General features: G+C 48.4%; 1 protein-coding gene across 2 annotated transcripts in view; it reads left to right on the top strand.

The window, feature by feature from the left end:
* The window catches only part of LOC121572023 (proline-rich protein 12-like), a 45,455-nt gene that overhangs the window by 3,677 nt on the left and 20,916 nt on the right, over positions 1–20,862 (top strand). For both annotated transcript variants that reach the window (XM_045222497.1, XM_045222498.1), the window contains exons 2-4: positions 6,993–7,147; positions 15,725–15,889; positions 16,227–20,683. In XM_045222497.1, the coding sequence (XP_045078432.1) occupies positions 6,993–7,147; positions 15,725–15,889; positions 16,227–20,683 (4,777 nt within the window). The remainder of the gene's footprint in view (positions 1–6,992; positions 7,148–15,724; positions 15,890–16,226; positions 20,684–20,862) is intronic.

Genomic DNA, 20,862 nt, shown 5'->3' on the forward strand with positions numbered 1-20,862 from the left:
TTGGAAGGTGAACCTTCACCCCAGTCTGAGGTCCTGAGTGCTCTGGAGCAGGTTTTCATCAAGGATCTCTTTGTACTTTCCCTCGATCCTGACTAGTCTTCCAGTCCCTGCCGCTGAAAAACATCCCCACAGCATGATGCTGCCACCACCATGCTTCACCGTAAGGATGGTATTGGCCAGGTGATGAGCGGTGCCTGGTTTCCTCCAGACGTGACGGTTGGCATTCAGGCCAAAGAGTTCAATCTTGGCTTCATCAGACCAGAGAATCTTGTTTCTCATGGTCTGAGAGTCCTTTAGGTGCCTTTTGGCAAACTCCAAGCAGGCTGTCGTGCCTTTTACTGAGGAGTGGCTTCCTTCTGGCCATTCTACCATAAAGGCCTGATTGGTGGAGTGCTGCAGAGATGGTTGTCCTTCTGGAAGGTTCTCCCATCTCCACAGAGGAACTATGGAGCTCTGTCAGAGTGACCATCAGGTTCTTGGCACTTCCCTGACCAAGGCCATTCTCCCCTGATTGCTTAGTTTGGCCGGGCGGCCAGCTTTAGGAAGAGTCTTGGTGGTTCCAAACTTCTTCAATTTTAAGAATGATGGAAGCGACTGTTCTTGGGGACCTTCAATGCTGCAGGAATTTTTTGGTACACTTCCCCAGATCTGTGCCTCGACACAATCCTATCTCGGAGCTCTACAGACAATTCCTTTGACCTCATGGCTTGGTTTTTGCTCTGATATGCACTGTCAACTGTGGGATCTTTATACAGACCTTTCCTTCTCATGTCCAAACAATTGAATTTACCACAGGTGGACTCCAATCAAGTTGTAGAAACATAATAATAATAATATAATAATATGCCATTTAGCAGACGCTTTTATCCAAAGCGACTTACAGTCATGCGTGCATACATTTTTGTGTATGGGTGGTCCCGGGGATCTCAAGGATGGTCAATGGAAACAGGATGCACCTGAGCTCAATTTTGAGGGTCTGAATACTTTTTTATCATGTTTTTTATTTGCAAGAAAATCTAAACCTGTTTTTGCTTAGACATTATGGGGTATAGTGTGTAGATTGATGAGAAAAAGAAAAAGAAAAGATAAGGCTGTAACGTAACAATGTGGAAAAAGTGAAGGGGTCTGAATACACTATGTCCATGAGTTGCAGTGTTATGTTGGCATCGTTCATATTTGGGGTCAACTTGGGAATAGAATTTGTCCAGCTTGGCATTTGTGTAGTGACTTCTATGTATCACTTTAAAGTGTGTAACAACATGCCTGGTACATATTTTATTTTTATCCCAAGTATTAGACATTTCAATTCCTAAATCCTGTTCCCAAGTTCATATCAATGATTGTAGGCATAGAGTGCTGCTGATATACATCCTTTTGCAGTTGGGTTGGTTTTAACATATCATCCAAAATGGTGTGAAATCACTTGTAATTTTTCTGGCCAATCACTGGTTTGTAAGTATCTAAAGAAATGGGCATTTGGAATATTGAATGTATTTGAAATATATTCAAATAATGCAAAGGTGCCATCTTTATAGAGGTCATAGTGATTTCACACCACTTTGTCTCCATATATCAAAAGCTTTGTCTGCAAAGGATGGTGGAAATAGATGGTTACAAATTTCAAGGGGAGTAGGGAAGAATATCTCTATCTAGGTTCAGCCTTAGGTTATTCCATATCTTGAGAGTTTGTCTGACCAGGTAATTCTTACTGAAGGTGGCAAATGGAGCTAGAAGGGGAGCGCATCCAATAACTCTTAACGATGTGGCCATACAGGATTTGGATTCTATGATTATAATGCCAGAGTGGGCAGGGTCATGAGATATTACATACAGAGATATTACGAATGTTTGCAGCCCAATAATATTTCTGAAAATGAGGGAGCCCCGAACCTCCTAGTTCTTTTGGTTTTTGCAGGATGGCTTTAATGATTTGTGGCTTTTTATTATACCATATAAACTCTGAGATCATTGTGTCCAGCACCTAAAACAAGTTTTAGGTATAGCAATTAGAATACACCGGAAAAAATAGAGGAATTTCGGTAGGACGTTCATTTTGATAGAATTTATTAGACTCATAAGTGATATTGGTAGGGTTGTCCACTTTATCAGGGTCTTTCTTAGTCATTTCCAATTGCTGCAAGTCTGACGGAGAGTGTGTAACAATAATTCCTAACTATTTAAAACAATCTGTAACATTTTTTTATGGAAAACTAAGAGTAGTATTAGACAGAGCAGTCTTTGTCATTGGGTACAGTTAACTTTAGCTGTAATTTAGTTTGTATCCTGAGAGGTTCCCAAATTTTGTTAAAATATTAAGCACCAGAGGAATGGAAGCAACCGGGTCTGAAATGTGTAAAAGCAAGGCATCTGCATATAGACACTTTCTGTTCTCTGTCCTCTCTTTTCACTCCACTAATAATTTCATTGGCCCGGATTGAGATGGCCAGGGGTTCTATTGCAATAGCAAATAGGAGTCCGGAGAGTGAACACCCTTGTCTAGTTCCACGTTTTAGCGAGAAATATTGTGTTTTGTGGCCATTTGTTCTTAATAAAGCACATGATAAAGCATACAATCATTTTATCCAGGAAATGAAATTGCAGCCAAATCCAAATCTTCCTAATGTTGCAAAGAACCCCATTCTAATCCCACTCTACACGATCAAATGCCTTTTCGGCATCTAATGTTATTACAACCTCTGTTTTATTTGAATCCGTAGGGTTATACAGTGCATTCGGAAAGTATTCAGACCCCTTTTTCCACACTTTTCCTCATCAATATACACACAATACCCCATAAAGACTACGCGAAAACAGGTTTTTAGATTTTTTTGTGAATTTATTACAAATAAAAAACATACCTTATTTACATAAGTATTCAGAACCTTTGCTATGAGACTCGAAATTGAGCTCAGGTGCATCCGGTTTCCATTGATCATCACTGAGATGTCTCTATAACTTGATTGGAGTCCACCTGTGGTAAATTAATTTGATTGGACATGATTTGGAAAGGCAAACACCTGTCTATATAAGGTCCCACAGTTGGCAGTGCACATCAGAGCAAAAACCAAGCCATGAAGTCGAAGGAATTGTCCATAGAGCTCCGAGATAGGATTGTGTCGAGGCACAGATCTGTGGAAGGGTACCAAAACATTTCTGCAGCATTGAACCCCCCCTAGAACACAGTGGCCTCCATCATTCTTAAATGGAAGAAGTTTGGAACCACCAAGACTCTTCCTAGAGGTGGCCGCCCGGCCAAACTGAGCAATCGGGGGAGAAGGGCCTTGGTCAGGGAGGTGACCGAGATCCCGATGGTCACTCTGACATAGCTCCCGAGTTCCACTGTGGAGATGGGCGAACCTTTCAGAAGGACGACCATCTCTGCAGCACTCCACCAATCAGGCCTTTATGGTAGAGTGGCCAAATGGAAGCCACTCCTCAATAAAAGGCAAATGACAACCCGCTTGGAGTTTGCCAAAAGGCACCTAAAGGACTCAGACCATGAGAAACAAGATTCTCTGGTCTGATGAAACCAAGATTGAACTCTTTGGCCTGAATGCCAAGCGTCACGTCTGGAGGAAACCTGGCACCATCCCTACGGCGAATCATGGTGGTGGCAGCATCATGCTGTGGGGATGTTTTTCTGCGGCAGGGACCAGTCAGGATCGAGGGAAAGATGAATGGAACAAAGTACATATAGACTTGATGAAAACCTGCTCCAGAGCGCTCAGGACCTCAGACTGGGGCAAAGGTTAACCTTTTGACAGGACAACGACCCTAAGCACACAGCCAAGACAACGCAGGAGTGGCTTCGGGACAAGACTATGAATGTCCTTGAGTGGCCCATCCAGAGCCCGGACTTGAACCAGATCGAACATCTCTGGAGAGACCTTACAATAGCTGTGCAGCGACACTTACCATCCAACCTGACGGAGCTTAAGGATCTGCAGAGATGAATGGGAGAAACTCCCCAAATACAGGTGTGCCAAGCTTGTAGCGTCATACCCAAGATGACTTGAGGCTGTAATCACTGCCAAAGGAGCTTCAACAAAGTACTGAGTAAAGGGTCTGAATACTTATGTAAATGTAATATTTCACATTTTAGAATAAGGCTGTAATGTAACAAAATGTGGAAATAGTCAAGAGGTCTGAATACTTTCCAAATGCACTGTAGATTGTGTTAAATAGCCGTCTAAGATTACAGGAGGATAGGTGATTTATAAAACCGGTTTGGTCCAATGATATTATCTCTTGAATAATTGTTTCCAACCATTGGGATAGAACTTTACCTTCAATCTTTGCATCCACATTAATTAAGGATATGGGGCGATAGGAACTACACTCACATGGGTATTTTATTTGGTTTTAACAGTAATGAGATGCATGTTTGGTTCATTGATGGAGCAAGTAATTTGTTTTCAAAAGATTCATAGTAAACTGCATGGAAAATAGGAGCGAATTGGACATCAAATTTTTTGTAAATGTCAGATTTGAAGCCGTCAGGTCCACATGACTTATTAGTTTGCATTTACTTAATAGCTTTTTTTATTTAATTGACAGTTAGCTAGTTGTTCATTACACTACATGACCAAAAGTATGTGGACACCTGCTCCTTAAACATCTCATTCCAAAATCATGGGCATTAATGTGGAGTTGGTCCCACCCTTTGCTGCTATAACAGCCTCCACTCTTCTTGGAAGGCTTTCCACTAGATGTTGGAACATTGCTGCGGGGACTTGCTTCCATTCAGCCACGAGCATTAGTGAGGTCGGGCACTGATTTTGGTCGATTTAGGCCCGCAGTCGGCGTACCAATTAATCTCAAAGGTGTTCAATGGGGTTGAGGTCAGGGCTTTGTGCAGGCCAGTCAAGTTCTTCCACACCGATCTCGACAAACCATTTCTGTATGGACCTCGCTTTGTGCACAGTGGCATTGTCATGCTGGAACAGGAAAGGGCCTTCCTCCAACTCTTGCCTCAAAGTTGGAATCACAGAATTGTCTAGAATGTAATTGTAAGCTGTAGCGTTAAGATTTCCCTTCACTGGAACTAAGGGGCCTAGCACGAACCAAAACTTTACAATTGGCACTATGCATTGGGGAAGGTAGCGTTCTCCTGGCATCCGCCAAACCCAGATTCGTCCGTCGGACTGCCAGATGGTGAATTGTGATTCATCACTCCAGGGAATGCGTTTCCACTGCTCCTGAGTCCAATGGCGGCGAGCTTTACACCACTCCAGCCGACGCTTGGCATTGCGCATGGTGATCTTAGGCTTGTGTGCAGCTGCTCGGCCATGTAAACCCATTTCATGAAGCTCCCGGCGAACAGTTATTGTGTTGACGTTGCTTCCAGAAGCAGTTTTGAACTCGGTAGTGAGTGTTGCAATCAAGGACAGACGATTTCTACGTGCTTCAGCACTCGGCGGTCCCATTCTGTGAGCTTGTGTGTGCCTACCACTTCGTGGCTGAGCTGTTGTTGCTCCTAGATGTTTCCACTTCACAATCACAGCATTTACAGTTGACCTGGGCAGCTCTAGCAGGGCAGAAATTTGACCAACTGACTTATTGGAAAGGTGGCATCCTATGAAGGTGCCACGTTGAAAGTCACTGATCTCTTCAGTAAGGCCATGGAGATTGCATGGCTGTGTGCTCGATTTTTATACACATGTCAGCAACGGGTGTAGCTGAAATAGCCAAATCCACTAATTTAAAGGGGTGTCCACATACCTTTGTATATATTTATCCTCTGGACTCCGACATTGCTCGTACTAATATTTTCCATTCTTTTACGTTTAGATTTCTGTGTATTATTCAATATTACTGCACTGTTGGAGCTTGGAACAAGCATTTCGCTACACCCGCAATAACATCTGCTAAATATGTGTATGGGACCAATAAAATGTGATTTGAATTTCAATGCACAGGGATACCATGACGAAATCCTGAGGCCCATTGTCGTGCCATTCATCACCTCATGTTTCAGCATGATAATGCACAGCCCCATCGCAAGGATCTGTACACAATTCCTGGAAGCTGAAATTGTCCCAGTTCTTCCATGGCCTGCATACTCACCAGAAATGTCACCCATTGAGCATGTTTGGGATGCTCTGGATCGATGTGTATGACAGCGTGTTCCTGACAATATCCAGCAACTTCGCACAGCCATTGAAGAGGAGTGGGTCAACATTCCACATGCCACAGTCAACAGCCTGATGAACTCTATGCGAAGGAGATGTGTCGCACTGCATGAGGCAAATGGTGGTTACACCAGATACTGACTGGTTTAATGATCCACGCCCCTACCTTTTTTTTAAGGTATCTGTGACCAACCGATGCATATCTGTATTCCCAGTCATGTGAAATCTATAGATTAGGGCCTAATTAATTAATTTCAACTGACTGATTTCCTTATGAACTGTAACGCAGTTTTATCTTTTTGTTCAGTGTAGATAGGCTTATAGGCTAGATGTTTTAACATAAATGCACCATTCTATCAAACGACTTCAATTCTTGAAATTTGCTTGTTTAACCCACACCTAAAATGAGGTATTATGTATAACACCACCACCAACAACAACAACAATCCTAGGAGGGGTTACAGGCATAAAGTACTGTGTTGGTAAAATATCACATGGTCTTTAAGATCTTTTTTTTTTTTTATCTTCTTTTTTGGAGAATGCTAATTATTCTCTTGTTACTGATTTTGTGTAATCCATAGCCTAAATGTTTTTATTTTTACAATGTCAAGAATGGTGACCTACAGTATTCATGCCATATCATTTTTTTTTAGGATGGAGATGCACTCTAAGTTGTTTTCTGAACAGAGTGTGTTGTACTTGGTCATGACATTCAAACCAAACAATCCACTTAGTATTTACATATTTGTTGAATATGTTTCAATTTCACAGCTTCTCCCAAAGGTCACCCTTTGGACAAAGGTTTATGAAAATTAAAATGGACTTGAATGGTTAATTACTACCTCTTCTCCTCCTCCCCAGTCTCGTCTATGGAAGCTCCAGATCATCACATCCTGAGTCGGAGCTTCTCCATCGACAAGCCTACGGCACTCCCCACCCTCTGCAGGGCTATACCACCAATCACCACCCGGGCAGCTCCGGCCAAGGAGGTGCTTGGGGAGCAGGACGGAGTTTGGGTGAGAGACCTATCACACACCTTATTATTGTGTCGCCACTTGCCACAGTATAGGGCTCTCGGAATGATATATGACTGGCCATGCTGCTGGTACTTAGGTATGCAGCCACTGACAAATGCATTTCACGGCATTATATTGGAGGCAGTTTCTATGGAAAACACTTGTGTGAGGGGAAAAAAACTATTTTTTCACCAGGTAACATATAGGGCCACATTTTATTTAGAACATCTGTTAGGCTTACGTCATCATATTATGGTGTAATGGACACTCCTTGACCTATTCAGTCCAGTTATACAATTCTATAACATAGGTATAGCTGTCTCTGTTAATGCCCTGTGCCCGGTTCCTGATAGCGATGGAACTTAGGCTTCCAAGTGTTTTTAACGATGCGTCGTTCCTACGACGGCTGAAGATGTAACATGCATTTCCCAAAACACCACGCAGAGAGAACTTTCGCTAAGTGCGTTGTTGTGTCGATACTGATGGGATCGAAACAAGGCAGCGCTGCTCTCGGATCAGCTTTCTCCATTCAACTCTTACCTTAAAGTGGGAGTGCAGTTAATGTGATTTTCCAGTTTTCAAAAAATGATATTTCCACACTGAGGTTGAAATAACACTGAAATTATGAAAATTATGATAGTACCATTTTTGTCTAAGAGCTGTTTGCAAAAAAGGCTTGGATTTTCCGTCTGTTCAGGTGGGATGGAGTTTTTGAGCCGCCGCATAACATCACACGGCGATCTGATTCTAATAGACCAATTCATCTGTTATTTGCATATCCTCCTACACTGCTTCTGGCCCCGCCCGGTCATATTGACATTCCATTCCTCAATGTTGTCAGCGTGCAGAGATAATTCCTACTTTAAAGCAATGAGCAAAAGCAAGATGATAAATTGTGCAGTAGCTGGCTGCAAGGCAGCAAATGTTTCTTTGCACTGTCTTCCATCTGAATAATCACTTCGTCTGATTTGGCCAGAGAAGTTCAATCCATGGGCATATGAACACACTTCGCATTTCAGGCTATGCATTCATTTACATTTACATTTTAGTCATTTAGCAGACGCTCTTATCCAGAGCGACTCACAAATTGGTGCATTCACCCTATAGCCAGTGGGATAACCACTTTACAAATTTTTTTTTGGGGGGGGGGGATTACTTTATCCTATCCCAGGTATTCCTTAAAGAGGTGGGGTTTCAAATGTCTCCGGAAGGTGGTGAGTGACTCCGCTGTCCTGGCGTCGTGAGGGAGCTTGTTCCACCATTGGGGTGCCAGAGCAGCGAACAGTTTTGACTGGGCTGAGCGGGAACTATGCTTCCGCAAAGGAAGGGAGCCAGCAGGCCAGAGGTGGATGAACGCAATGCCCTCGTTTGGGTGTAGGGACTGATCAGAGCCCGAAGGTACAGAGGTGCCGTTCCCCTCACTGCTCCATAGGCAAGCACCATGGTCTTGTAACGGATGCGAGCTTCAACTGGAAGCCAGTGGAGTGTGCGGATGAGGGGGTGACGTGAGAGAACTTGGGAAGGTTGAACACCAGACGGGCTGCGGCATTCTGGATGAGTTGTAGGGGTTTAATGGCACAGGCAGGGAGGCCAGCCAACAGCGAGTTGCAGTAATCCAGACGGGAGATGACAAGTGCCTGGATTAGGACCTGTGCCGCTTCCTGTGTAAGGCAGGGTCGTACTCTCCGAATGTTGTAGAGCATGAACCTGCAGGAGCGGGTCACCGCCTTGATGTTAGCGGAGAACGACAGGGTGTTGTCCAGGGTCACGCCAAGGCTCTTCGCACTCTGGGAGGAGGACACAACGGAGTTGTCAACCGTGATGGCGAGATCATGGAACGGGCAGTCCTTCCCCGGGAGGAAGAGCAGCTCCGTCTTGCCAGGGTTCAGCTTGAGGTGGTGATCCGTCATCCATACTGATATGTCTGCCAGACATGCAGAGATGCGATTCGCCACCTGGTTATCAGAAGGGGGAAAGGAGAAGATTAGTTGTGTATCGTCAGCGTAGCAATGATAGGAGAGGCCATGTGAGGATATGACAGAGCCAAGTGACTTGGTGTATAGGGAGAAAAGGAGAGGGGCCTAGAACTGAGCCCTGGGGGACACCAGTGGTGAGAGCACGTGGTGCGGAGACAGCTTCTCGCCACGCCACTTGGTAGGAGCGACCGGTCAGGTAGGACGCAATCCAGGAGTGAGCCGCGCCGGAGATGCCCAGCTCGGAGAGGGTGGAGAGGAGGATCTGATGGTTCACAGTATCAAAGGCAGCAGACAGGTCTAGAAGGACAAGAGCAGAGGAGAGAGAGTTAGCTTTAGCAGTGCGGAGAGCCTCCGTGACACAGAGAAGAGCAGTCTCAGTTGAATGACCAGTCCTGAAACCTGACTGGTTTGGATCAAGAAGGTCATTCTGAGAGAGATAGCAAGAGAGTTGGCTAAAGACGGCACGCTCAATAGTTTTGGAAAGAAAAGAAAGAAGGGATACTGGTCTGTAGTTGTTGACATCAGTGGGATCGAGTGTTGGTTTTTTGAGAAGGGGAGCAACTCTCGCTCTCTTGAAGACGGAAGGGACATAGCCAGCGGTCAAGGATGAGTTGATCAGCGAGGTGAGGTAAGGGAGAAGGTCACCGGAGATGGTCTGGAGAAGAGAGGAGGGGATAGGGTCAAGCGGGCAGGTTGTTGGGCGTCCTGCCGTCACAAGTCACAAGATTTTAGGGGGGGGGGGGATTCAGGAGGGAGGAAAATGTGGCAAAGAGCTTCCTAGGGTTAGAGGCTGATGCTTGGAATTTAGAGTGTTAGAAAGTGGCCTTAGCAGCAGAAACAGATGAAGAAAATGTAGAGAGGAGGGAGTGAAAAGATGCCAGGTCGGCAGGGAGTTTAGTTTTCTTCCATTTCCGCTCCGCTGCCGGAGCTCTGTTCTGTGAGCTCGCAATGAGTCATCAAGCCACGGAGCTGGAGGGGAGGACCGAGCCGGCCGGGAGGATAGGGGACACAGAGAGTCAAAGGATGCAGATAGGGAGGAGAGGAGGGTTGAGGAGGCAGAATCAGGAGATTGGAGGGAGAAGGATTGAGCAGAGGGAAGAGATGATAGGATGGAAGAGGAGAGAGTAGTGGGAGAGAGAGAGCGAAGGTTGCGGCGGCGCATTACCATCTGTGGAGGGGGCAGAGTGAGTAGTGTTGGAGGAGAGCGAGAGAGAAAAGGAAACAAAGTAGTGGTCGGAGACATGGAGGGAGTTGCAGTGAGATTGGTAGAAGAGCAGCATCTAGTAAAGATGAGGTCAAGCGTATTGCCTGCCTTGTGAGTAGGGGGACGGTGAGAGGGTGAGGTCAAAAGAGGAGAGGAGTGGAAAGAAGGAGGCAGAGAGAAATGAGTCAAATGTGGACATAGGGAGGTTGAAATCCCCCAAAACTGTGAGGGGTGAGCCATCCTCAGGAAAGGAACTTATCAAGGCGTCAAGCTCATTGATGAACTCTCCAAGGGAACCTGGAGGGCGATAGATGACAAGGATATTAAGCTTAAATGGGCTAGTGACTGTGACAGCATGGAATTCAAATGAGGAGATAGACAGGTGGGTTAGGGGAAAAATTGAGAATGTCCACTTGGGAGAGATGAGGATTCCTGTGCCACCACCCCTCTGACCAGATGCTCTCGGGATATGCGAGAACACATGGTCAGACGAGGAGTACAGAAAGTATTCAGTACCCCTTTACTTTTTCCACATTTTGTTACGTTACAGCCTTGTTCTAAAATTGATTAAATCGTTTTTTCCTCATCAATCTACACACAATACCCCATAATGACAAAGCAAAACATTTTTTTTAAACTTTTTGCAAATGTATAAAAAATAAACTATCACATTTACGTAAGTATTCAGACCCTTTACTCAGTACTTTGTTGAAGCACCTTTGGCAGCGATTACAGCCTTGAGTCTTCTTGGGTATGACGCTACAAGCTTGGCACACCTGTATTTGGGGGGTTTCTCCCATTCTTCACTGCAGGTCCTTTCAAGCTCTGTCAGGTTGGATGGGGAGCGTCGCTGCACAACTGTTTTGAGGTCTCAGCAGAGATGTTCGATCGGATTCAAGTCCGGGCTCTGGCTGAGCCACTCAAGGACATTCAGAGACTTGTCCCGAAGCCACTCCTGCATTGTGTTGGCTGTGTGCTTAGGGTCGTTGTCCTGTTGGAAGGTGAACCTTCGACCCAGTCTGAGTTCCTGAGCGCTCTGGAGCAGGTTTTCATCAAGGATCTCTCTGTACTTTGCTCCGTTAAGCTTTCCCTCGATCCTGACTAGTCTTCTAGTCCCTGCCGATAAAAAACATCCCCACAGCATGATGCTGCTGCCACCATGCTTCACCATAGGGATGGTGCCAGGTTTCCTCCAGACGTGACACTTGGCATTCAGGCCAAAGTGTTCGATCTTGGTTTCATCAGACCAGAGAATCTTGTTTCTCATGGTCTGAGAGTCCTTTAGGTGCCTTTTGGCAAGCTCCAAGCCGGCTTTCATGTGCCTTTTACTGAGGAGGCTTCCGTCTGGCCACTACCATAAAGGCCTGATTGGTGGAATGTTGCAGAGATGGTTGTCCTTCTGGAAGGTTTTCCCATCTCCACAGAGGAACTCTGGAATTCTGTCAGAGTGACCATTGGGTTATTGGTCACCTCCCTGACCAAGGCCCTTCTCCCCCGAATGCTTAGTTTGGCCGGGCGACCAGGCCAAACTTCATCCATTTTAAGAATGATGGAGGCCACTGTGTTCTTGGGGACCTTAAATTCTACAGAAATTTTTTGGGAACCTTCCACAGATCTGTGCCTCGACCCAATCCTGTCTCGGACCTCTCCGGACAATTCCTTCGACCTCATGGCTTGGTTTTTGCTCTGACATGCACTGTCAACTGTGGGACATTTTATATAGACAGGTGTGTGCCTTTCCAAATCATGTCCAATCAATTGAATTTACCACAGGTGGACTCCAATCAAGTTGTAGAAACATCTCAAGGATGATCAATGGAAACAGGATGCACCTGAGCTCAATTTCGAGTCTCATAGCAAAGGTTCTGAATGAGAAGCTAAGTGTAGTTGTGTGTGCAATACTGCAACTCTTCCACCTTTCCTGTCAGGGGTTTGAGATTCTAGTTCTGTAGTTGTGTATAGTATGTCAGTGTTGGAGAAAGCTGGTGCTGACAATGTAAAAAATAAAAAATAAATATATATATATATATATAAAAATGACTAGTTTTTTAAAAACTTCATACCATCGATGATTACTCTGTTGCTGCACTATACCTTCCATTTGATTGTGTTTAGCTAACACCCTCTTACTTTCACCATGATCTGTTTTCCTCTCACAGGAACACCCTCCAGAGCTTGAGCACATGTAAAACAATAACTTGGAAAGATATTTACATGCCATGATTTTGACTTTCATTATAACCTTGTTTACAAACAGTTTATTATGTTATGTAAATAACTGATGAGAATTTGAAGAATAAAACAACCTTTCGTTGCAGACTTGTTTCTTTATTTTCAACAACAGAAAACATTCCAGAATGTGTAATTCAAGAGTGTTTACTCATATTTAAAATAAATAATAAGTTATCAGTATATTTTGCTAAATGATGAAATAGACTTTGTGATTATACTGAAGATTATACCATGGGCCGCTGCATCTCAAAGGCCTAAGACAGTAAGTTTCACTTACGCTACTGTGTTTGGACTCAGACGCAGAGGCCGATAGTCTGTCATGTAAATAATCATGATGTTCTGCAATGAATAGACGGCAGACGGTATAGCCCAGGATGGTCCACCATGCAAACAGGCTGTTCTGGGACCTGTCTGCATCTTCTGGTGACTTATTGAAAACAGTACAACAATGATATAGCAAATTAAGATGCATTATGTATTTTCATGACAAAACAAAGTAGCCTACACACCTGTGGAAGTTTGTCGCTTTCAGGGTCCAACTCGGCTCCAACTGACAAGTTGAATAGCATGTGCCCCTTTTTTTTTTTTTTTTAAAGGGGTGAGGGGGTGGGATCTATGATATTATATTAGGCAATCAAGGCTGTATATGTAAATATATTCACATTTGTATCCATCCCCACACCCACAGTCAGACTGAGTATTTCAGTGGGAAGATCTCAATTGCATACTCCTCGCGTCCTCTCTCCTCGTCTCCTTCTCAAAACCCATTGGAGGTAGGAGGGGAGGGACCTCTGTCTTTCTCATCTAATGGGTTTTGAGAAGGAGACTAGGAGAGAGGTATGCAATTGAGATCTTCCCAGTGACCCAAGGAGGTTCAGGGAAATAAATGCTAAAAAATATAAATGTTGGAGTTATATTCAATAAATAAGCACAATCAGTGATTGATTAGTCATATAGGGATGATGTAAAACATCTAATAAAAAATACTGCATGTGGGCTTTAACATTATAATTACATCACAATAATGACATATCAGCTCCTAGAGAGAGATTACCACCTATGGCTGCAAATATTGGGGCAGCTTATTCTGTTATAATAATGCACTTATTCCCACATTTGACACGTCATTGCGCACATGATGTTCAACATCAAATACAGTGCATTCTGAAAATATTCAGACCCCTTCACTTTTTCCATATGTTGTTACTTTACAGATTTATACTAAAATGAATTTAAAAAATCCTCATCAATCTAAGCACAATACCCCATAATGACAAAATGAGAACAGGTTTGTAGAAATTTTTGCTAATTTATAAAAATTTTAAAACGTATTCAGATCCTTTGCTATGACACTCGAAATTAAGCTCAGGTGCATCCTGTTTCCATTGATCATCCTTGAGATGTTTCTACAACTTGATTGGAGTCCACCTTTTTGGTAAATTCAATTAATTGGACATGATTTGGAAAGGCACACACCTGTCTATATAAGCTCCCACAGTTCACAGAGCAAAAACCAAGCCATGAGATCGAAGGACTTGTCCGTAGAGCTCCGAGACAGGATTGTGTTGAGGCACAGATCTGGGGAACGGTACCAAAACATTTCTGCAGCGTTGAAGGTCCCCAAGAACACAGTGGCCTCCATCATTCTTAAATGGAAGAAGTTTGGAACCACCAAGACTCTTCCTAGAGCTGGCCGCCCGGCCAAACTGAGCAATCGGGGGAGAAGGGCCTTGGTCAGGAAGGTGACCAAGAACCCGATGGTCACTCTGACAGAGCTCCTAAGTTCCTATGTGGAGATGGGAAAACCTTCCAGAAGGACAACCAACTCTACAGCACTCACAAATCAGGCCTTTATGGTAGAGTGGCCAGACAGAAGCCACTCCTCAGTAAAATGCACATGACAGCCCACTTGGAGTTTACCAAAAGGCACCTAAAGGACTCTCAGACCATGAGAAACAAGATTCTCTGGTCTGATGAAACCAAGATTGAACTCTTTGGCCTGAATGCAAGCGTCACGTCTGGAGGAAACCTGGCACCATCCTCACAGTGAAGCATGGTGGTGGGGATGTTTTTCAGCGACAGGGACTGGGAGACTAGTCAGGACCGAGGGAAAGATTAATGGAGCAAAGTACAGAGAGATCCTTGATGAAAACCTGCTCCAGAGCGCTCAGGACCTCAGACTGGGGCGAAGGGTCACCTTACAACAGGACAACGATCCTAAGCATACAGCCAAGACAACGCAGGAGTGGCTTCGGGACAAGTCTCTGAATGTCCTTGAGTGGCTCAGCCAGAGCCCAGACTTGAACCCGATCGAACATCTCTGGAAAGAACTGAAAATAGCTGTGCAGCGATGCTACCCATCCAACCTGACAGATCTTGAGAGGATCTGCAGAGAATAATGGGAGAAACTCCCCAAATACACGTGTGCCAAGCTTGCGCTACATACCCAAGAAGCCTTGAGGATGTAATCGTTGCCAAAGGTGCTTCAACAAAGTACTGAGTAAAGGGTCTGAATACTTGGAAATGTGATATTTCTGTTAAAAAAAAAATTTAATTGCAAGAAAAATCTATTTTAGAATGAGGCTGTAACGTAACAAAATGTGGAAAAAGTGAAGGGGTCTGAGTACTTTCCGAATGCACTGTATATTGAGGCAAAAATTACAGACCGTAGCCTACAATTAGCTAAATGGAACATGAAGTTTGAACATGAAAGTGATTTTAATGATTTTAAGGCCAATGTAGTCTGTATGCCTACTGTATTTATATTTTAATGCAGTCATCTCGGTTTTTATTTGAAGCATGTTTTTATCCTTCAACTTCATGCTGAAGTTATCGGCGGTGACAGAAAGACAGAAAAAACATCTTGATGCCATGTTTAGCGGATATCTTCTTTGTATAAAGTGACGCGGAAGGGCGGCAAAGAAGCATCTAAACGATGGGTGGTCTGAGGCAGTCGGTAAATAACAAGCTTTTTCAATTGCAACTTTAGTAACAATGGTTTTGGGAAACAGCTCTGTGATTTAACTATGCTCCTATGACGGTTCTAATGATGAACTTAGCCTTAAGATGCTTTTCAGAAAGTGGGCCCTGTTGAGTTTGCATAATCTGTCAAATAAGGACATGGTCGTCACGGTTTACTTATGGTTGTATTTGTTGTCTCATCAGGTCTCTCTGGACTATTTGACACAGGTCTGCACCACGCCAGCCCCTCTGGCCCAGACGCCTCGGTCATGAATCTGATCTCCGCTCTTGAGTCCCAGCGGGGTCCCCAACCTCCACCCTCCGCCTCCTCCCTGCTTTCCCAGTTCCGCACGCCGTCCTGGCAGACAGGTGGGCATGTGACCAGACCTGTGTTGTAAATGTGTTGACATTCAAAACGGGGTCGCAAAAGTCAATATGACATTTCCAACGCCTCACAGCGTCGAATTGTTATTTCTCTCTCATGTCGCCATTGTATTGCCTCGCCTTATTCTGAATGGTCATTACTTTCAGTGTCAGTGATTTGCGTTGAGGTTATGTTGGTGTCATTTGGATATTGGATTGTCTTCCCTTTTTACATTTTACGGGAGGGGGGTGGGGGTACAATTTATTTAGTCATGCTTGTCAGTTTTTTCAGTTGACAGGTGTTGAATAATCGTCCTCTTATCTCTTCATCTGACTCTGACAGCGATGCACACCCCTGCCCCTGCTGAGCTCTTCATCTCCGGCTCGGGCTCCTTCCCCTCTTCCTCTGCCCTCTCGGCCTATCAGCACCCGGCCTCCTTCTCCAGCCGCTCCTTCCCCACCCTCCAGGACACTCCCACGTTCAGCCCCACCTCCAACGGACTCCTCTCCCCCCACGACCCTCTGCTGCACATCAAGGGTCCCTCCCAGTCCAGCCTGGGCTTCGACCGCCTCCTGTCCTCTCAGGGCGCCGCCGCAGCCTACCGGGGTGCCCAGGACCCTACAGGCGCGGCCGCCTCGGCCCAGGCTTCGTCGGCGCTCCACCTCCAGTCCCACCAGTTCAACCTGCTGTCCTCCCAGCTGCAGGACCAGTCCTCCCAGTTGTACAACGCCTCAGTGTTCTCCTCGGCCCAGGCTCAGGCCCAAGCTCAGGCCCAAGCTCAGGCTCAAGCTCAGGCCCAGTCTAACTCGGTCCAGGAGAGGGCTGTGCCCCGGCAGGACAGCGTAATCAAGCACTACCAGCGGCCCACGCCCTCCCAGTCACAGCTCTCCTCCTCTGCGGCCCACTCCCTGCAGCAGTACCTCAGTTGCGGCGGGGCCGGGTACCAGCAGATGGCCCACCACCGGCATGCCGGCCTCTCCTGCAGCCCCCTGGGTGACCAGAGTCCCTCCTCGGACCACAAGGCCTCTTCCCGGACAGAACAGGTGTACCGGCCCATCATCCAGCCCCCTTACTCGTCCTCCTCCAGCTCTTCTTCAGCAGCGGGGAAGGGCGCCAAGAGCAACTCCAGCAGCGGCTACTCCTCGGCCAGCTCGGTGTCCTCCTCCCGCACCCCTCACACTCCCCCTTCTGCGTCCTCCACTTCTTCGACCTCCTCTTCCTCCTCTGCCTCGGGAGCCCACCCCTCCAACTCCATCCCCCCCTCCAGCTCCAGCTCGGCACCCTCTAGACAGCAGCCTCCCCCCCAGAGCGCTCCCCCAGCTCCCCAGCAGCAGCAGCCCCCTCCTACCTCATCCACGTCTGCCCAGCAGCCCTTACCCAAACACAGGCTCTCGAACTACGGCTCACCCGTGGCCTTGGTGAAAACCCCCGCCGCCGCCTTCACAGGCCAAACTCCGCCGCAACCGCAGACCCAGTCATACTCGCCCAGTCAGCCCCCTCTCTCCCACCTCCCCCAGTCCTATGGCGGCTTCAGCTCCCCTCGGGCCCAAGACCTGAGCTCAGCCGGGGGAAGAAAAGGCTACGGGAGCCTGGAAGGGCAAAGCCAGTCGTACTCGGCGGATGTGGTATACGGGGCTGACTCTGCTTACGGGTCCCTCCCCTCCTCTCTGGGCGGAGAGGGAAGTCCATCACTAAGTTACGGCCCAGGCCACTCCCCCGCCCTTTTACGGTCGGGTGGGTCGACTGGGGGCGGAACCTCAGGAGGCGGTGGTAGTAGCAGCTCAGGAGGTGGGAACTCTGGCTCAGGAGGAGGAGGAGCCGCGAGCAGTATGGCAAATGAGAGAGGAGGTGGCGGAGGAGGGTCTTACCATATCCCTGAGTCGAGCCCCTCCCCGTCGGCCAACTCTGGGATCATCCGTCCAGGGTTGCACTCCCCCGCCCCTGCCTGCCCCACCAAGTCCCCGGGAGGAACGGGCTCCAACAAATACATCTCCTCGGTCCTTTCCCCCACCTTCATGTCCTCCCCTCAGGGCTACCCCGACACCAGAGGCCCTCGGCCCCAGTCCTACCACCCCACCTCCAACAAGACCAAATCTGACCCCAGCAGCATGCTAGGTGTGGGCTCTCAGACGTCTCAAGAGGACGTGGACGACGATGACGACTTCTTGATCCAGCACCTTTTCCAAGCCCAGGCCAGTCCAGCGCCCCAGGTGTCCCACCACCACTCCCAGCAGCAACCATCTCAACAGACGGCCCAACAGCAGGCACCTCCCCAGCCCGTCTCCTCCACCACGGATGGCGGCAAAGGGCTGTCATCCTACGAGCTGGGAAAGAGCTCTGAGGAGAGGTGCCACCTCCAGAGCGTCATCCGCACCCACAGCGCCACCTCCAGCAACGGGGCCGGATCAGGCGGGGCAGTTACGGGCCAAGACAGACAGCTAGAGATGTCTCTCAAGAAACAGCAGCAACAACAACAACAACAACAGAGGAATGACAGACGAGGCGGTGGCAGGATTGGCGGAGGAGGGAGAGGAGGTGCCGAGCAAAGCCACCCTCACCTCCACCACTCTTTGGGGTCAGTGGTGCACTATGGCCGGGGCGACCCATACTCCCAGCACTCCCTGGGCCCCCAACACTCCTCCCACCCGCAGCAACAGCACACCGCATCCCACACCCACCTTCAGTCCCTCGCTCACCTGGACCCGCAGAAGAAGCCACAAGAGCGCTCTGAGCTGGTGTACCCACGCAAGACCCCCGAGGTCCAGCAGCAGCACTCTCAGTCTCAAGCCTCAGCCTCCCTCATGGATTCCCCCACACACCAGTCCCGCCAAACGCCCCACCTGCTCCAGTCTGTGCTGTCCCACACCACCCGCAACAAGATGGAGCCCCATCAGCAGCAGCAGCATTCGGTGAGCCAACAACAAGCTATGATGGATGGAGCCGGAGGGCGAATGGGCCAGGATAAACACCAGACTCAGACCCAGCAGTCCTCCCAGCTTCAGCTACAACTCCAGTCCCAGGCTTTGGAGGCCGCAGCGGTGGCTGCTCACTACAGCCACGGACCTCCTCAGCAGGACCAGAGCCAGTCCAAGCAACAACAGCAGAGCTCAGTGGTGTCCTCCCTGGACATGCTGGAGTGCTCCAGTACAGATGGAGGGGGGGTGGAGGAGAGGAGAGGAGGACGTGGTGGAGGAGGAGGAAGAGGCGGAGGGAGCGGAGAGCGCCGCATGCAGCAAGAGCAGCAGAGGCTCTCGTCCCACCACCCTCAACACTCATCCTCGGAGGTCCACTCGTTACTCTCTGAGCCCGACATGGGCTTATCCGCCCCCTCGCACGTGCACCACCTTCCCCAACACCATCAACAACAGCTACACCCCAACTCCCACCACCAGCAAAGTCACTCAGGGCACCACCCCCACTCCCAAGGCCACGCTCACCCCCTGTCCCACCACTTGCCCCCTCCCTCAGCTTCCACCCACTCACAGCAACAGAAGTCCCAGTCCCACCCTTCCCAGCTTACCCCGGGCCAGCAGGTCCAATTGGACCAGCAACAGCGCTCCGAGCAGCACCCGTTTGACCCGGTGGAGAAAAGCGGTGGCCAGAGCCAGAATCGCTTCGTCCCGCTCACTTCCATCTGCTTCCCGGACTCACTCCTGCAAGACGAGGACCGCTCCTTCTTCCCCGGCATGGAGGACATGTTCTGCTCGGACGACTACTCCAAGTCGAGCTGCACCGGAGGAGGCGTAGGCCCAGTGCAGGAGGAGATGAACCAAGAGGGACCAGGAGGAGGCCATGAGGAGGCCATGAAGGCTAATTCAGGAGGAGGAAGTGGAGGGGGAAGCGGAGGAGCCAGCTACGACATGCTGGGCCACCACGGCGGTGACCAGGGCTACGGGCAGTACTGCCACGGGCTCTCCGAGTCGGGCAACAGCACCATGGACCTGGACTCCCTCAAGACCAACGAGCTGCCCTCCACCGTCAATACGGAGCAGCTGGGCCTGATCCAGTTGCAGGGCCCCGGGATGGGCATGGGCGTCACCGGCCCGGGGAAATTGTCCTCGAGTCCAGGCGGGGGCGCTGGCGGTACTGGTGCCGGTCCTGGAGGCCTCACTTCACCCATCTTCTGCTCGTCGCGCCCCAAGAAGCTCCTCAAGTCGAGCTCATTCCATCTGCTCAAGGAGCGCCGGGACCCCAACACGCTGCCCAAGAAGAGCTACGCGCAGGAGTACGAGTTCGAGGATGACGAGGACAAGGACAACCAGCCGGCGGACATCCGCCTGAACAGCCGCCGGCTCCCTGACCTCCTCCCCGACCTGGTCTCCAGTTGCCGTAAGACAGGAGGTGGGGCCGGAGGAGGAGGCACGCTCAGCCCCCTCATGGGAGATCTTAACTTCTACCACTCGACAGGTTACCCCTCCCTCGGCCCCCCTCCCCAGCTCATGTCGCAGGACGGGCTCAAGAAGAGGGGCCGCAAGCCCACCAAGCAAAAGAGAGAGGGGCCTCCCAGGCCCAGGGGTAGGCCTCGCATTCGCCCGCAGCCCGAGCAGCACATGCCCCGCGGAATGTTGACCGGTGAGATGGGAGGAGGAACCGGAGTAGGAGGGGGGAATGGAGGAGGAATGGAGGGTAAACTGGTCAGGGGCCGTGGTGGTGGATGCCGGGTGAGGAGAAATGACATGTTTATGGAGATGACTGGGAAGGAGCAGATGCAGCAACACCACCTTCATCAGCAACAACAGCATCAACTCCACCACCAGGCTCCACCGCCACAGCATCAGGAGCCCATACCACCTCTCAAGGTGAGTGTGGATGATTTGATTTGAACTTTATTAATCCCCAGGGGGAAATATAGATGTCATAGAAGGCCTATACTTAAAGGGACATTACACTTTCAAATCAAAGTTTGTCAAACTGTTTCAGATCTCTAAAGTAGTCTAATGTCAAGATGAAACCACTTCCCATATATTTGGATCTACAC

This window comes from Coregonus clupeaformis, chromosome 1, assembly GCF_020615455.1.
Source record: "Coregonus clupeaformis isolate EN_2021a chromosome 1, ASM2061545v1, whole genome shotgun sequence".
Classification (NCBI taxonomy): Eukaryota; Metazoa; Chordata; class Actinopteri; order Salmoniformes; family Salmonidae; genus Coregonus; species Coregonus clupeaformis.